At 43.7% G+C, this 15,698-nt stretch overlaps 2 protein-coding genes across 2 annotated transcripts in view; both read left to right on the forward strand.

The window, feature by feature from the left end:
• Window positions 1-10,704, forward strand: part of LOC139655450 (cilia- and flagella-associated protein 44) — a 34,980-nt gene extending 24,276 nt beyond the window's left edge. Inside the window, exons 23-34 of the mRNA XM_071532864.1 lie at window positions 242-419; window positions 638-879; window positions 1,953-2,193; window positions 2,502-2,705; window positions 4,003-4,189; window positions 4,306-4,422; window positions 4,649-4,779; window positions 4,934-5,050; window positions 5,898-6,099; window positions 9,221-9,381; window positions 9,617-9,751; window positions 10,423-10,704. Of these exons, the coding sequence (XP_071388965.1) occupies window positions 242-419; window positions 638-879; window positions 1,953-2,193; window positions 2,502-2,705; window positions 4,003-4,189; window positions 4,306-4,422; window positions 4,649-4,779; window positions 4,934-5,050; window positions 5,898-6,099; window positions 9,221-9,381; window positions 9,617-9,751; window positions 10,423-10,704 (2,197 nt within the window). The remainder of the gene's footprint in view (window positions 1-241; window positions 420-637; window positions 880-1,952; window positions 2,194-2,501; window positions 2,706-4,002; window positions 4,190-4,305; window positions 4,423-4,648; window positions 4,780-4,933; window positions 5,051-5,897; window positions 6,100-9,220; window positions 9,382-9,616; window positions 9,752-10,422) is intronic.
• Window positions 10,705-13,038: 2,334 nt separating this feature from the next.
• On the forward strand, window positions 13,039-15,447 carry brcc3 (BRCA1/BRCA2-containing complex, subunit 3). Its single transcript, XM_071532863.1, has one exon. It carries the CDS (start codon window positions 13,141-13,143, stop codon window positions 13,921-13,923), a length of 783 nt encoding a protein of 260 aa, XP_071388964.1. The 5' UTR covers window positions 13,039-13,140; the 3' UTR covers window positions 13,924-15,447.
• The last annotated feature ends 251 nt before the right edge of the window (window positions 15,448-15,698 follow it).

Raw genomic sequence — 15,698 nt, forward strand, 5'->3', positions numbered from 1 at the left:
ATAAATAACACAAACATATCAAAACAAAACTAAACATGGGTTATATACAAGTTCACCTTACATAGACATACATATTCAGTCCAATATACATAGGAAAATATCCATATTGTTGATCAAAAAATAAAAAATAAAATTTCCTGTTTATTTTGTCTCACTTTAAAGAAGACACAGTAGACTGAATGTCCCACTTTCAATCGTGTTTACTCTGATGCAAAAGATTGATAAAGTATCGATATCTCAGTTATGCAGAAAAGCCGAATGAGAACTGCGAGGATCCACAGTATGTACGAGACATCCGCGAAGCCAAGGACAACATGGGAGACTTAAAACTGAAGACGGCCAAAGACTTCACAGTGCCAGAACACCTGAGGATGAACGCTGAGAAGAAGAGAGCAGAGCTGGTGGTCCTGGAGGAAAAGGTCACACACACACACACACACACACACACACACACACACACACACACAGACACTTATAAACATACCAATAAACACTGAATATGTACAGCTTCCACAAGTCACACATCTTAGTTCGGCCCCAGCATCAACTACCTTGATAATGCTGTATGTTTATCAGTATTTTGAATTTTGTTGGTAGATTGTATTTTAATTCAGCAAATAAATTAAATTCCTACCAGATCCATGAGAAGAAGACTGAGATGAACGGCCGTATCGTGGCGCTGCGGGACGCCAAGGTTCGCCTCGTGTCTCGGCTGCACTCTCAGGCCCGGCGGCTCCAGAGGGTCCAGCGGCGCCTGGCGGCCCGTCTCCACCGCCCCCCGCCCGCCCCGCCCGCCCTGCTGCCCGAGGAAACGCCCGAGAGGAGGCTGCGCTACAGCCGCACCACCCTGGAGCGCTACCGGGCTCTGAGGACAGAGAGGTACAGGAAGAGATACCAGCTTAGTCGAATCAAAGACCAGGTCCAGTCGAGTTTGAGTCAAGGCCAGGTCCAAAGGGAGTCAACACCGAGTCAAGACCGAGACCGGAGCAGATGGAGTCCTATTCAAGACTAAGACCAAAATAGGCAACAAACAGTGTGCATGTGCTTCCAAATGTAGAAATAGTGCTTAAGGAGTTTGTTAAAGACCAGCAGAGATGCAGATCTATCTGCAGGAGCTCTAGACTAAACCTTTCAAATTTCAGCTAATTAATGCTTAGGATTTTTAATAATCGAGAAAAAGTCAAGTCAACAAAAGTTGTTTAAGTTGCCTAAACTTAAACCTGCAATAAGCAATATCAGACTTTCTAACCAATCCTGAAGCTAATGTGTGCTCTGTGGAGATTTCATTGAGACATAATGATCCTCCTCTTTTCTAAAGCTTGTTGTCAAAACCCGGACCGACTCAAAGCTCCTCCCACTCCATTCAGCTTTTTATTTTTTAAAACTAGCTTGTCTCCTCCCTCGCTGTTTAAAAGCGGCGCTCTCCCCCTCCCATCCCTGAAAAAAATTCTCGTAATGATGGAATCGATGAAGCGAGCGAGTAAAGTTGTTAAACCAGTAAACTTGTTAAACTAGTAAACTTGTTAAACCAGTAAACTTGTTAAACTAGTAAACTTGTTAAACCAGTAAACTTGTTAAACCAGTAAACTTGCTGCTTCTTCACTTGTCATTGTGGGACATGTGACCTTCAGCAGGAGAAACATCTGTCAAAGTGAGACGTAACCGTAGTCTCTGTAGTCCAGCAGCTTTGCTGTGGTTTATTTCCAAACGTGTTGTGGTTTCTGTCAGCCTCTAGTCATAAAATCGCTTAGTGCAGCTTTAAGTGTTATTCAACCTTTAGCTGAAAATGCTGTGTCCAATTCGTGTTTTTGTCACAGAATCCAGTTCATGGTGAAGAAATGTAATTTTCACATAATTCTTGTCCACAGCAGGTAAATCTGCGCTCCAGAGTTTGTGCTCATTTCACGACTTTTTATGAGATAATGTTTTTAAAAAAAATATTTTTTCAACAGGTGCCACACTGACGGCCAGGAAGAGCAGGAAGGAGCCCCGACTTTGTTGGAACAGCTGGAGAAAGAGAGGGAAGGAGAGGAGGAAGAAGAGGAGGAGAGAGAGGAGGAGGAAGAGGAGGAGAGGACCAGAGAAGTGGAGATAGAGGTGGAGGAAGGAGCGGGGTTGACGGAGGTGGAGGAGGAGGTCAGGAAGGAGGAAGAGATCAGACTGCTGTATGAGCAGGACTGTCTGCTGGAGCAGGTCTGTCTGCCTGTCTGTCTGTCTGTCTGTCTGTCTGTCTGTCTGTCTGTCTGCCTGTCTGTCTGTCTGTCTGTCTGTCTATCACTTTATAGATGAAGCAGCAAATATGAGAATACGTGAGATGACGAGGGTCTAAAACCACAGAAAAGTGTGTATGTAGTAAGCACAGACATTCAACAGCCATACAGGGAGAAATCCACTGTGGAAGAGGCAGAAAGACAAATTACTCAGTTGCACCGACCATCACAAATCGATAATATACAACAGGGTAAGAGGATGTGAGGGTGGACTTCTCCTTTCACCTGCAGATGCAGACCTCGGTGCGGCGGTTTGACTCGGAGCTTCTCCTGCTGCGTCACCAGAAGCTGAGCCTGGACCGCTGGATGAAGCTGGCAGATCTCCGCCATGTCACCCTCTTCCAGGAGCTGCTGCTGCTCAAGGAGTTTGAGAAGAGGGAGAACGGCCTGCAGGAGAGGCTCAACGCAGGCATAGAGGAGGAGAACAACATCACGGTATGAGGGGGGTGCTTCTTTGGGGGGGGGTTGCTTTAAATATTGCTGTTAAAGGTCCATATTCTCCACTTTCCAGTGTTTCATTTTGTGTCTTGAGATCCATTCAAAGCTGTGTGTGTGGTGTCATGAACCAAAAACACTCTCAATCCATTTTCACACGTTCATTTTCCAGCATCTCTCTGAGCCTTACCAAGAACAGGCTGTTTCTGTCGCCATGTCTTTAAGGGTCATTAATATTAATGACCCCTCTGTTCTTTCAAACATTTTATTTTCAGTTTATACAGATTACACACTCAATGTTACCCTCAAAAAGAATGGTACATAACACACATACTAGAGCTAGACAACAGCTAACCATACAAACAATCAGACTAACAGACGAAAAAAGACAAGAAAATAACACAAACATAGATCATCATCCTCCATATTATAACTACAATAACAATGAAATGTTAATGAACATGTGGACTTTACCCTTTGGGGATCACTTGGATCCCAAAGTTGCAAAACCTTTTAATATTTCAGCATAGTCCTCTCCAATAAAATCTATAACAGGGCTCCAAACAGAGAAAAACCCATTCATGTCTCCTTGGAGAACATGTGTGAGCCTTTCCAATGGGAGAAGTTGTAGAACATTATAAAGCCAACTTGAAACAGATGGTTTGACATCGTCTAGCCAACGCTGTAAGATTGATAACTGTGCACAGTACCACAGTACTCCCCTTTCCAGTGTTTCATTTTGTGTCTTGAGGTCCATTCAAAGCTGTGTGTGTGGTGTCATGTACCAAAAACACTCTCAATCCATTTTTACACGTTCATTTTCCAGCATCTCTCTGAGCCTTACCAAGAACAGGCCGTTTCTGTCACCGTGTCTTTAAGGCTCATTAATATTAACGACCCCTCCGTTCCGATTGGCTAAACCGTTTCAAGAGTGAAACGTGAGACGCCGCGGCCCGGCGGCTACAGGTAGGGAAAACTCTCCGGTAATAAACAATGACAACCGCTCAACCGCTTTGAAAAAAACACTTTGTTAGTCTGTTATTTCTTACAAAAATGATAATGAGCGAACCTTTGTGACGCCACAAAGTTACGGAAGTCCAAACGGCTCGTTTAGAGGCTCGCTGCACTAATATGGATTGTGTGGATTTAGTTTTGATACTTTCACCATGTTTAGATAGACCATCCAACTCCTTTAGAGTCACAGAGGCAAGGGGAGTCCTGCTTTACACCTTATGGGACCTTTAAGGGAGATGAGTTTACTTTTTCACTGCATCCATCCCCCTCCTCCTCCCCACAGTCTAAGCTGGAGGAGAGTAATGGACAGCTGGAACTGAAGCGGAGAGACATAGCCAAGCTGCAGGAGAGAGAGAAGGCCATGATGGCCGCCTTCCAGGCCTCGCTGGGGGAAAACAACAAGTTCGCTGACTTTCTCACCAAGGTCTTCAAGAAGAAGATCAAACGTGTCAAGAAGGAACAGAAGGAAGGTGTGTGTGTGTGTGTGCATGTGTGTGTGTCACTGTACGTATGTGTGTGTGTGTGTGTGTGTGTGTGTGTGTTTATGTGTGCACGTGCCCTTAATTGTCCATATGTCTGTTTGCAGAAGAAGAGGAGGACAGCGATGAAGACTCTGATGAGGAGGAGGACTGGGATGATGATGAAGATGACAGTGGCTCAGAGAGCGGGGGGGCACAGCTGGATGACAGTGTTTGCCCTCCAGGTCAGTACTGCACACTCTCTAGTTTATTTCAATTCTCTATTCTATTCTATTCTATTCTATTCTACAATGTTCACACTGCAGCTGAAAGTGTCCCAATTCTGATTTTGTTTTTCCTGTGTGCCAAACTGGGTGTATGTGTGTTTATGTCTGTCTGTGTGTGTGTATGTGTGTGTGTGTGTGTGTGTGTGTGTGTGTGTGTGTGTGTGTGTGTGTGTGTGTGTCTCAGGCTGTGACCCGGAGCTGTTTGAGAAGACGGTGCAGCTGCGTGAGCGTCGGCTGGACCTGGAGGAGCTGCTGGCGGAGGAGAAGAAGTGTGCCGACGCTCTGAAGAAGGAGTGTGACGCTCTGGTCAAGAAGGTCACACTCTTTCTCTTTTCATCTCTCTCTCTATCTCCCCTTCTTCCACTTATCGGATGTGTCGCGTTAGCCGTACTCTTCATTCACGTCGTACGTCCTGGGTTGTGTGTGTGTGTGTGTGTGTGTGTGTGTGTGTGTGTGTGTGGCTCTGCAGGAGAAAGTGGTGCAGAGCAGTCGGAAGGCAGCAGAGGGCGACCTGGAGTTGCTCAACAGGGAGAAGCAACAGAAACTGAATGAGCTGGATGTGGTGGTTCCTCTCAGGCTGCACCAGGTAAACAGCCACAGCCCAGGCCTCTAAAGCCACTTCACCACCGCATGGTACCGACTCGACTTGTCTCGGCTCTACTTGTCTCGACTCTACTCGCTTTTGGTAGTACCACTTGGTTATCCACTGCAGATAGTACCTCCTCAATGCCTACCAGGTACCAGGTAATATGGAACCCGGTACCTGGTACTTGCCCAATGGAAAACCAAAAAAGGCAAGTCGAGTTGAGCCGGTACCATGCGGTGGAAAAGCGGCTTAAGGAGATATTCATAAAAAAACATTTCTGTCCTTCTCACTGTACTCCGGTATCAGTCAGTCATCTATCTCCTCTCTCCAGCCCGTCCAGACCGCTGCAGCCAGACTCTCATCTCCCTGTCCGTTACAGAACTGACTTTAAAATCCTATATTTCTTAGCTTCTGTCCCCACCACAGTCAGACTGATGGTGGCATTGAGACAGAAGAATAGCCCTCCCCAAAGCACCAGATCAGCTGAATTCATCCCAAATTAAAAAATTTTTAATTTTAATTTTTAATCATTGGCCTTTCACTGTGTCTGACATGTTATTGGTGCTTTTAATCACACTCTTATTTCCCTTATGTCCCATTAACTGTTGGTGTTCCTTACTCTGCCTCCCTTTTCCCTGTTTTCTGACCCCCCCTATTTTGTAAAGCACGTAGGTACACACTGTTTTTGTGGTTTTTAAGTGCTATATAAACTTGACTTGACTTCTTTATGAATAGAACTGATAAAATACACACAAAATCACATAAAGCTCGACTTACTCTCTCCCTCATCCCCCTTCTCCATCCCTCTCTCCTCCTCCTCTCTCCTCGCTCTCCTCCGGACCCCCAGATTGAGTTTGTAACCAGCGGCGCGGTGCCGTCCAGCCTGGCCCCGGCCCTGGTGCTGAACCGGACGGCGCTGGACGGGCTCCAGGAGCGCATCAAGGAGCTGCAGGTGGAGAAGAGCCAGCAGAGAGACCGGTACTGCCAGGCCCGCCAGCGGCACGTCCAGCTCACCCACGACCGCAGGGACATGGAGGCCAAGATCCAGGGTAAGCCCCGGTCCTCCAGGCCCACAGAGGGCCACACAGGGCCAAGTGGAGAGTTTTAGCCCGGAGAGCTCGAGCTCCCACCCAGCTGTGGCTGGAAGGTTTAGGGTAAAAATAAGTTTCACCCTTGTGGGTCAAAATGAATGAGCAAAGGTTCAAGAGTCTTCTGTGGATTCTTTATTCAGACATGCATGGTTCAGTTCAGTGTTCCAGACGGGTAACAGAGAAGTGACAAAGAAGTGAAGCTCAATACACTAGCTTTAATTTAATTTAATTTAATTTAATAAGCTTTTATACACTAGAGTAAACAACAACATAAATCTCGGCAGTTCAGATTTTTCTTCCTCAACAGTAGTGTCATTAAGTTGCTAAGCACCCAGGATTTACAATATGATGGTCAATATTGATGCCCAAGCTGTGTTGCAGTCGTTTTATCGTCTATTACTTTTTAGCCCTGCGACAACAGGAGCTCTATATAGAGTAGAGTAGAGTAGAGTAAACTTTATTGTCCCCGAGGGGAAATTTGTCTTGGGCATAGTGCTACAGTCCGTTGCTTCACATAGAACAAAAACATCACAAAACATGAGAAGCGTTTGACACGATGCTAGACAGTTGCTTCACATAAAAACATCTTAAAGACATAAAAAAGACATTTGACTTTACATTTGACATTGACAACACGACGGCTTTAAAAGAAACTGTAGGAATTAAAGTGCAAAAGTGCTAAAGTGCTTGTGTATTTATTGCACATTGCTCTGTTGCACTTAGATGTAGCATTATAGTTCAGCAGCTTGATGGAGGCTGGAACAAACGAGAGCTTCAAGCGGTTTGATTTGCACTTTGGCACACGGAGTCTTCCTCCTGATGGCAGAGGTTCGTATTCAGAGAAGAGGATGTTAAGAGTCCGCAATGATTTTTGTTGCTTGTTTCATGACTGCCTGCTCGTACCGGCTCTGTATGGCTCATGTTCTTTCTTCCCCATTACCTTCACAGCCGTTTTGTGCATGCTGGCAAGCCTGCAGGTTGCCAAACCATGCTGTAATTCCATATCTAATGATGCTCTCTGGGGTTGCCCGGTAGAACATCAGCATGATCTGGCCGGATCGAATTGTGGATCGAATTGTTGGTCGGTCGGCCAGTCGGTCGCTCTGTTCAGCACTTTTGGTCCCGTGGGTGAAAGTGTGCAGCAGGGAGTTGGACTGCAGACTCTCAGTCGGGACTCTCGGGAGACCAGAGTCCAGTTCCCAGGAGGTGGCTCGGGCTGTTCGACTCATTTTTGTCTTGTTAAAAAGATTTTTTACATCTTGTAAAGTGCAATGTGTTTTCAAGTTCTGCCCACACAGTCACCATGGTCTTCTACAAACCGAATCAGCTGTAACGTTGACATTTTCAACCTGTTGACATTTTCTCTCTCCCTTGACATCAGCTGAGCGGTTGCCAGGGTAACCGCCGGACACACTGCAGACAGGTTTGAATCAACGACAAGAAGAGTCAGACAGAAAATTCTCCAATCATCTGAGCCTCCTCAGTAGTGATGCTATCGCTGTAGGAAGCATGAAAGAAAGTCAAATGGAGAGCAGGACTGGGTACAAAAACACAATGGGTTTTAGGACAATTTTTGACATAATTGTTGATTTTAATGCATCTAAATTGTATTGAGAAGCTTCAGACTTTTAGAAAATGATCTTATATTTTCTACTAGCTTATGGGCATTCCTGTTGATAAAGTCAAGAGTGTATGGCTTGATGTTATTTTGTAAAACAAATAGCATCTACAGATGTTAAACAGAACATATTTGATTCATATGAAATGTTCTTTCACAGTGATGTAGACATGAAATTAATTCAGGTTATTGGAACTGGATTTGGAGCTGGTATCGGTATGGAAACATTTCAAAACAGTACCCAATCCTTAAAGGGTAAATTCAGTGATAATAAACATAATCTGTCTCTTCCATACCCTCAGTCAGTATCGTCTCCAGAGTCAGCTGTCTGTTGAAGCAGCGAGCTCCGCTGCCTCTTGCTGCTAACAATGAGTCCAAATGTCCAAATATCTCCAAAACATCCAGTCTGTGAAAACGACATGGAGAGCGACCGACGTATTTCTCTCCACGGCCCGCAAAGATTAGATTAGATTAGATTAGACAGCTTTATTAATCCCCAGTGGGGAAACTCATTTGCCACCAAATCAACTCATACAGACAACAAACAATATAGACATTGCATTCACAGTACACAACAAACAAATAACACCATAAAAAGCCATTTGAGACACGATTAACAGCTGAAAGGTGCTATCGATCTAGACCACATCTAAAAGTGTTCATTAAAAAATCTGACCGCTGCTGGAACAAAAGATCTTCTGAGTCGTTCAGTAGAACAGGCATCACTAGTCGCTCACTGAAAGACCTTTTGAGTCGTTCAGTAGAACTCTGAGGCATCACTAGTCGCTCACTGAATGAGCTTCTGCGTCCGTTTAAAACACTGTGTAACGGATGGCCTTCAAAATAAAGAACCGTTTTTAGTTTGGCCCTTGTTCTCTTCTCTACAGTGACCTCAAGTGAGCCTGGGGTGAGGCCAATCACTGAGCCAGCTTTCTGATCATCTTATTGATCCTGTTTTTATCATCCGCAGTGATGCTGCCCCCCCAGCACAGCACAGCATAAAAGAGGACACTAGCTAAGATTCCCTGATAAAAAAAACATGAAGAAGCTTCTTGCTAATATCAAAGGATCTAAGCTTCCTCAAGAAGCAGCAGCACCGCACCGTTTCCACTCAGCGGATCGTCTTCTACTCAACTCTACTGTTTACAGTCTGACCTGACCGCCCAGAACTAGATCACTAGCCAGGAACCGCCTTACAGAGTGCGTTTTTTGGTTGGTTACAACAATGTAACAAGAATGGTCACAATACACTGCTTAACAACAATGGTTCAGTGCTGCACATTGTGTTTGCTAGCAGCAGTGTGTTGTTCAGTATGTTGTTTCCCATGAACAACAGACAGACACAATGCAGGGAGATGAACAAGAGTTACACAGCTGTAATGGTCAGGTGTACTGATTTTCTACGATTAGATCACATGTATTGATGTGTGTGTGTGTGTGTGTGTGTGTGTGTGTGTGCAGTGCTGGAGGAGCACTGTAAGCAGCTGATGATGAGGAAGTTTGGGCGGCTGGTGAACCTGGAGGCTCTGCAGACTCTGTCAGGGAGCAGGAGGCTGGAGGAGCTGAAGCAGGAGAGACAAGTCCGAGAGGCTGCTTACACCAAGGACATCAAACAGTGGGATGTACGCTGACGTGTGTGTGTGTGTGTGTGTGCGTGTGTGTGTGTGTGTGTCTGCATGTGTGTGTGTTTGTGCATGTGTGAGATATTTCTAACTTTGCATTATTTTGTTCTGATCATAATTATCTCACATAAAATGGTATTTCTAAGACCAGATGAGATTAACTTTATTAGCTTTTTGTGTGTGTGTGCATGTGTGTGTGTGTGTGTGTGTGTGTGTGTGTGTGTGTGTTATTCAGGCGAAGGTAGCAGAGGCACGTCAGGCACTGATGGAGGTGACGAGGTGCAACACAGAGCGTCTCCTCAGCATGAACAGCCTCCTCTGCCAGAAGAAGGAACTGGAGGATAAACTCAACGCCAGGCAGAGGAAAATGGTAAAGTGTGTGTGTGTGTGTGTGTGTGTGTGTGTGTGTGTCTGTCTGTCTGTGTGTGTGTGTGTGTGTGTGTGTGTGTGTGTGCAGAGGTGGAAAGTAACTAAGTACATTTACTCGAATACTGTACTTAAGTACAATTTTGAGGTACTTGTACTTTACTTGAGTATTACCATTTTATGCTACTTTATACTTCTACTCCACTACATTTCAGAGGGAAATATTGTACTTTTTACTCCACTACCTTTATTTGATAACTTAAGTTACTAGTCTAGTTACTTTGTAGATTCAGATTATTAATACAAAATATAATCAACTAATAAATTGTGATGTATTATTATAGATTACTGTAAGCTACCCAGCAGTATATAAAGTAGTGGAAATCAGCCCCACCTTTTCCAGCTGCAACATTAAAGTGATGCTTACACATTAATGCATCAATAATTATAATTCAATAATAAAATATATACTGTATTATTCTGAAATGGGCCATTCTGCATAATGAGTACTTTTGTTGCTGTAAGTACATTTTGATACTAATACTTTTGTACTTTTACTTAAGTACCATTTTGAATGCAGGACTTTTACTTGTAACAGAGTATTTTTATACTGTGGTATTTCTACTTTTACTTAAGTAAAAGCTCTGAGTACTTCTTCCGCCGCTGTGGTTCCAGGGCAGCCAGTTCCAGAGTCACAGGAGGCGGGTGGAGGAGGAGGAGATCCAGAGGCTCCAGGAGTTGGTGAAAACCCAAGTTCAGCAAGCAGACGCCCTCAACAAAGAGATCGGTGTCCTGTCCCGTAAGAGCGGCCATGTTGAGCCCCCCAGTCAGGCCCCGCTGCCCCCCCTGCCCCCCCTGCCCACCCCCGCCACCCACCGCACACACGCCAACAAGCTGAGGCGTCTCTCGAAGCGGGGTGAAGCGCAGCCCTCTGCCAGCAGCCAGGGAGCTAAATAACACGGGGGCTAAGGCCAGGAACACACACACACACACACACACACACACACACACACACACTATTCACACCATACACTATTCTCAGATGTTAGGAAAGAACTTTAAAAAAAAATAAACTTCATCCATTTGTTTTGCTAACATGTTTATTCATCACTCATAATCTGGGTTCTGTTCAAGTGGCAATCTGTGAGGTTCTTGTGTTTTTTTTTTTGTCTTTGTTCTAAACCAGTGGTTCTCAACGTGGGGTCCGGGGACCACCAGGGGTCCTTGAGGGGGTTCCAGGGGGTCCCCAGCAAATTGATAAATTGTTAAACTTCACCATTATTTAACACAATTTGAGAATGTAGAAGAATGATTATTTTGATCATAGTTTCACTGTCATCTCTCTACCTAAAATACAGATAGTCATGGAATTCTAGACAAAATCATATCTGACAATAGATAGACGTTCAGATTTGGGTCTGAGAGACAAAATCTCATCAAATGGGGGTCCGTGGCTCTAATGTGAACTAAAAAAAGGGTCCTTGATATGAAAAAGGTTGGGAATCACTGTTTTAAACGCTCATTTCTGTGGTGTTTCTGCACTGCACTTCCCACAAATCACCTGTCAATCAAACAGTGTGGGCGGAGCTTGGATTTTCTGTTGATGCAGTTTGAGTTTCTCTTTTCTCTTAATGCAGTTATTCAAGTTGTGCAACTCAAATATAAATAATTCAATTTCAGTTTCTAGTGACACATATTTCTGCCCCATACCCAGTTCTTCTGTGTGACGTCACGTCTGCATTTGGACACTTGCCCACTGGAATAAGTAAAATACACCAAACAGCCACATGGACCCAGGAATGCAACGTACATCACTAATAGCTGTTATTAGATAAATGGCTTTTAAGGTGGATTTTTATTTGAATTGCATTTGAGCTCATAGAAAGCTGATATCAGTCGGGTATGGTTTGGGTTCGGAAAGGAAAGTTTTGTTCAGTGTATTCTGCCTTGGCGACTATGCCGGCTATTGACGATAACGGTCTGCTAACAATTTGATTAATTACATCAATAGATGAACTAGGGCTGGACGATAATTCAATATTATCGTTTATCGTCTTTCAGTGGAGTTATATTGTGATGATATGGTGATTTTGGGATATCGAGATGCACAATTCTGCTGTCTGAACTGATGAGAACAAGCTAATTTTATTTAGAAACTCAGACAAAATGAAGTATGGTAGGAATATTATCTGAAAATTTCAGTTTAGTTTGACATCACACCAAACATTATCATTCGGTTCAATGTGATGAACATTAATTTGATTATTTAACGTGATTTTGCTTACGTGAGCCATATCATCATATATATCGATATCGAAAAAAATCCTTATGATTATCGTGATATTGATTTCAACCATATCGTCCAGCCCTAAGATGAACAGATTTTGTCAAAATTCTTCATTCACTCCTTGCAGTAACATGGGGGGTCACTCGGCAGGGCTCAGGACAGAGCAGGCATATTTTTAGGGTTGTGCTTCCTCATACAATACACATGCTGTGTTTCTGTATTTATATCACTGCCTGACCCTGTCTCCCATGGTTTGTTTTTGGGTTTTTTTATCTTTATTGTTTGGGTGTGTTCTTTCCTCATATAGAATCTGTCAATTATATCAGCTGTAACTGTTTTTTCTCTATCCTATGAAAATAAACAGATTGTTCAGAAAAAAGTACAGATTACAAGACAGTGCGCTTCCATCTTGTGAGGATGAGCTTTAGCTGCCACTTATCAAAATGTTTATAACAAGCTTTGAGACTTTGTTCCAGGGAGTGAGGGAGGGACAACAGGTTTCTTGATATCTTGCTAATGATGATTGATAATAATTGATAATTTTCTAATTTTTGGATATGAAAAAAATGAAAAATAAATTAATAAATCATTAAAACTCTAATCTACAAGTGAGTTATTTGTCATATCTATACTAAAGCAACTAGCTGACCACTTAAAGGATAAGGCTGGTGTTTTTTAATGCATTGCTTACCGTCAACAAATCCTATGAAAATAACAAAATTCTGACTTTAAACTCAGAATTCTTTTTCACCTGACTTTTTTTTTTTCTTTTTTTTTCACCACAAAACTTTTTTTTTTTTTTTTTTTTTTTTTTTCACCTGACAAAACTTTTTTTTTTTTTTTTTTTTCACCTGACAACTTTTTTTTTTGGTGGCCCTAATCCTCTTCCGTAATAGCTGATGCTGATAATAATAAAAAAAAAAAAAAAAGTGAAAAGTTAGCGGAACCTTCGGGGATATAAGAGAGGTGCTGCAGCAACACGGGATGTTTTTGGTGCAACACAAGCCCGGCGGAACACGGAAGTGAACCGCTGCTGCTGCTGTTTATTTTGTTTTTACTTTCCGTCTGTGGCCGAACTGCTCATCGTCGAAACCGCATTGTGAAACATGGCAGTAAGCGCGGTCCACCTCGAGTCGGACGCCTTCCTGGTGTGCATGAATCACGCTCTGAGCACGGAGAAGGAGGAGGTGATGGGTCTCTGCATCGGCGAGGTGGAAACCAGCCGGATCGTCCACATCCACTCCGTCATCATCCTCCGCCGCTCGGACAAGAGGAAGGACCGGGTCGAGATCTCCCCGGAGCAGCTTTCGGCGGCGTCCACCGAGGCGGAGCGGCTCGCCGACATGACCGGGCGGCCGATGCGGGTCGTCGGCTGGTACCACTCCCACCCGCACATCACCGTGTGGCCGTCCCACGTCGACGTGCGCACCCAGGCCATGTACCAGATGCTGGACCAGGGCTTCGTCGGCCTCATCTTCTCCTGCTTCATCGAGGACAAGAACACCAAGACGGGCCGGGTGCTGTACACCTGCTTCCAGTCCACGCAGGCGCAGAAAGGCTCCGAGTACGAGCGGGTCGAGATCCCCGTGCACGTCGTGCCGCGCGACGCCATCGGCAAGGTGTGCCTGGAGTCGGCCGTGGAGCTGCCGCGCATCCTCTGCCAGGAGGAGCAGGACACCTACCGCAAGATCCACAACCTGACCCACCTGGACCCGGTCACCAAGATCCACAACGGCTCGGTGTTCACCAAGAACCTGTGCAGCCAGATGTCGGCGGTGAGCGGGCCGCTGCTGCAGTGGCTGGAGGACCGGCTGGAGCAGAACAAGCAGAGCGTGGCGGAGCTGCAGCGGGAGAAGGAGCGGCTGGTGCGGGAGCTGGCCGCCATGTGAGGCCGGGGAGAGGAGGGACACTGGCTGAGGCTGACTTTCATTTTTTTGAGATTATATATATATATATATTTTTTAGAAGATTGTTATTATTTTGGAGCTTTTTTCCCACCAATAATCCAGTAATTCACCCCTTAAAAGAGTTATTAATGGAGGAGACCCCGTCAAAACCTCCTTAAACTCCCCTTAATGTTTGACTATCTACTTTCTAATTTAATGTGAAAATTCAGGGAGACAGGAATAACCTGTAAACTAGGGCTGCAACTAATGATTATTTTCATTCTCGATTAATCGATTAGTTGTTTGGTCTATAAAATGTCAGAAAATGGTGAAAAATGTGGATCAGTGTTTCCCAAAGCCCAAGATGACGTCCTCAAATGTCTTGTTTTGTCCACAACCCAAAGATATTCAGTTTACTGTCATAGAGGAGTAAAGAAACCAGGAAATATTCACATTTAAGAAGCTGGAATCTGATAATTTTGACTTATTTTTCTTAAAAAATTACTCAAACCGATTAATCGATTGTCAAAATAGTTGGCGATTAATTTAATAGTTGACAACTAATCGATTAATCATTGCAGCTCTACAGTAATTCACCCCTTATAAGAGTTATTAATGGAGGAGACCTTGTCAAAACCTCCTTAAACTCCCCTTAATGTTTGACTCCCTACTTTCTAATGTAGTGTAAAGTTCAGGGGAGACTGAGGAGGAACTTTACATTAATAACCTGTAAACCTGCACAAAAGGCATGAAAAATCCCTTAATTGTATCTCTGAAATGTCTGTACTTTCCCATTGCATAAACTATTAATTATCCATTAAAAATAACAGCTTTGAAAAAGTAAGGTTATAGTATCATGGGTTTATAAGGGATTTATTCATGGGTTGGTTCATGGAGACACTAGAAATTAAGGGATTTCTTTATGTTTTTTGTGCAGGTTTACAGGTTATTAATGAGTTATTAATGGGAAGTTCCTGTCTCCCTGAATTTTACATTAAATTAGAAAGTAAGGAGTCAAACATTAAGGGGTGTTTAAGGAGGTTTTGATGGGGTCTCCTCCATTTAATAACTCCCTTAACTCATTTTAAGAGATTTTTGCATAAACTAAGGGGTGAATTAATGTAAATGTAATGTGGGTATTTTAAGGGATTACTGGTTTGTAGAGAGAAATGGGACAGGAAAGATTAGGAGAGAGTCCCACAGTGGCTCTCTTCATTTATTTTCATCAGAGGGGAGAATTGTTGGTTCCCTCTGTTTTGTTGTACAACTTGGAGTCACACACACACACACACACACACACACACACACACACACACACACACCCCTTATTGAAATTACAGTGCCATTAAATCCCTTAAAGCACCGTTAGCCTCTCTCATTGGCAGCAGGAGGCATGGCAGCCCGACTCACTTGAAGCTCAGTCTGCAGTTTATTGTCGTCACTCTTATTCACTGCAGTGATGTCATGACTCTGCTGCTGAGTGTTTGAATGGAACTTTGAATGTGCAACATTAAAAATTAAAAAGAGCATCACAGTCTTGTTACACTCATTTTCCATTACTGACTTCCATTGTTTTCCATCAGAGCCGTATGTCGATGAGAGACCTGTTTCTGAAATGTAAACTACTTATTCTTTTTATACACTACCTTTACTTGAATATTACTTTCTTTATATACAGTAGTACCTCAGAAAGAGAGCTATTCCCTAATTTCTACTTTAAATTTTTTATATCTGACTGTCATCTATGGCAGTGATTCTCAACCTTTTTGATATCAAGG

The sequence above is a fragment of the Centroberyx affinis genome, unplaced genomic scaffold, assembly GCF_046629955.1.
Source record: "Centroberyx affinis isolate AG114_WGS23_722 - 3 ecotype Tasmania unplaced genomic scaffold, CSIRO-AGI_Caff_v1 ptg002262l_1, whole genome shotgun sequence".
Classification (NCBI taxonomy): domain Eukaryota; kingdom Metazoa; phylum Chordata; class Actinopteri; order Beryciformes; family Berycidae; genus Centroberyx; species Centroberyx affinis.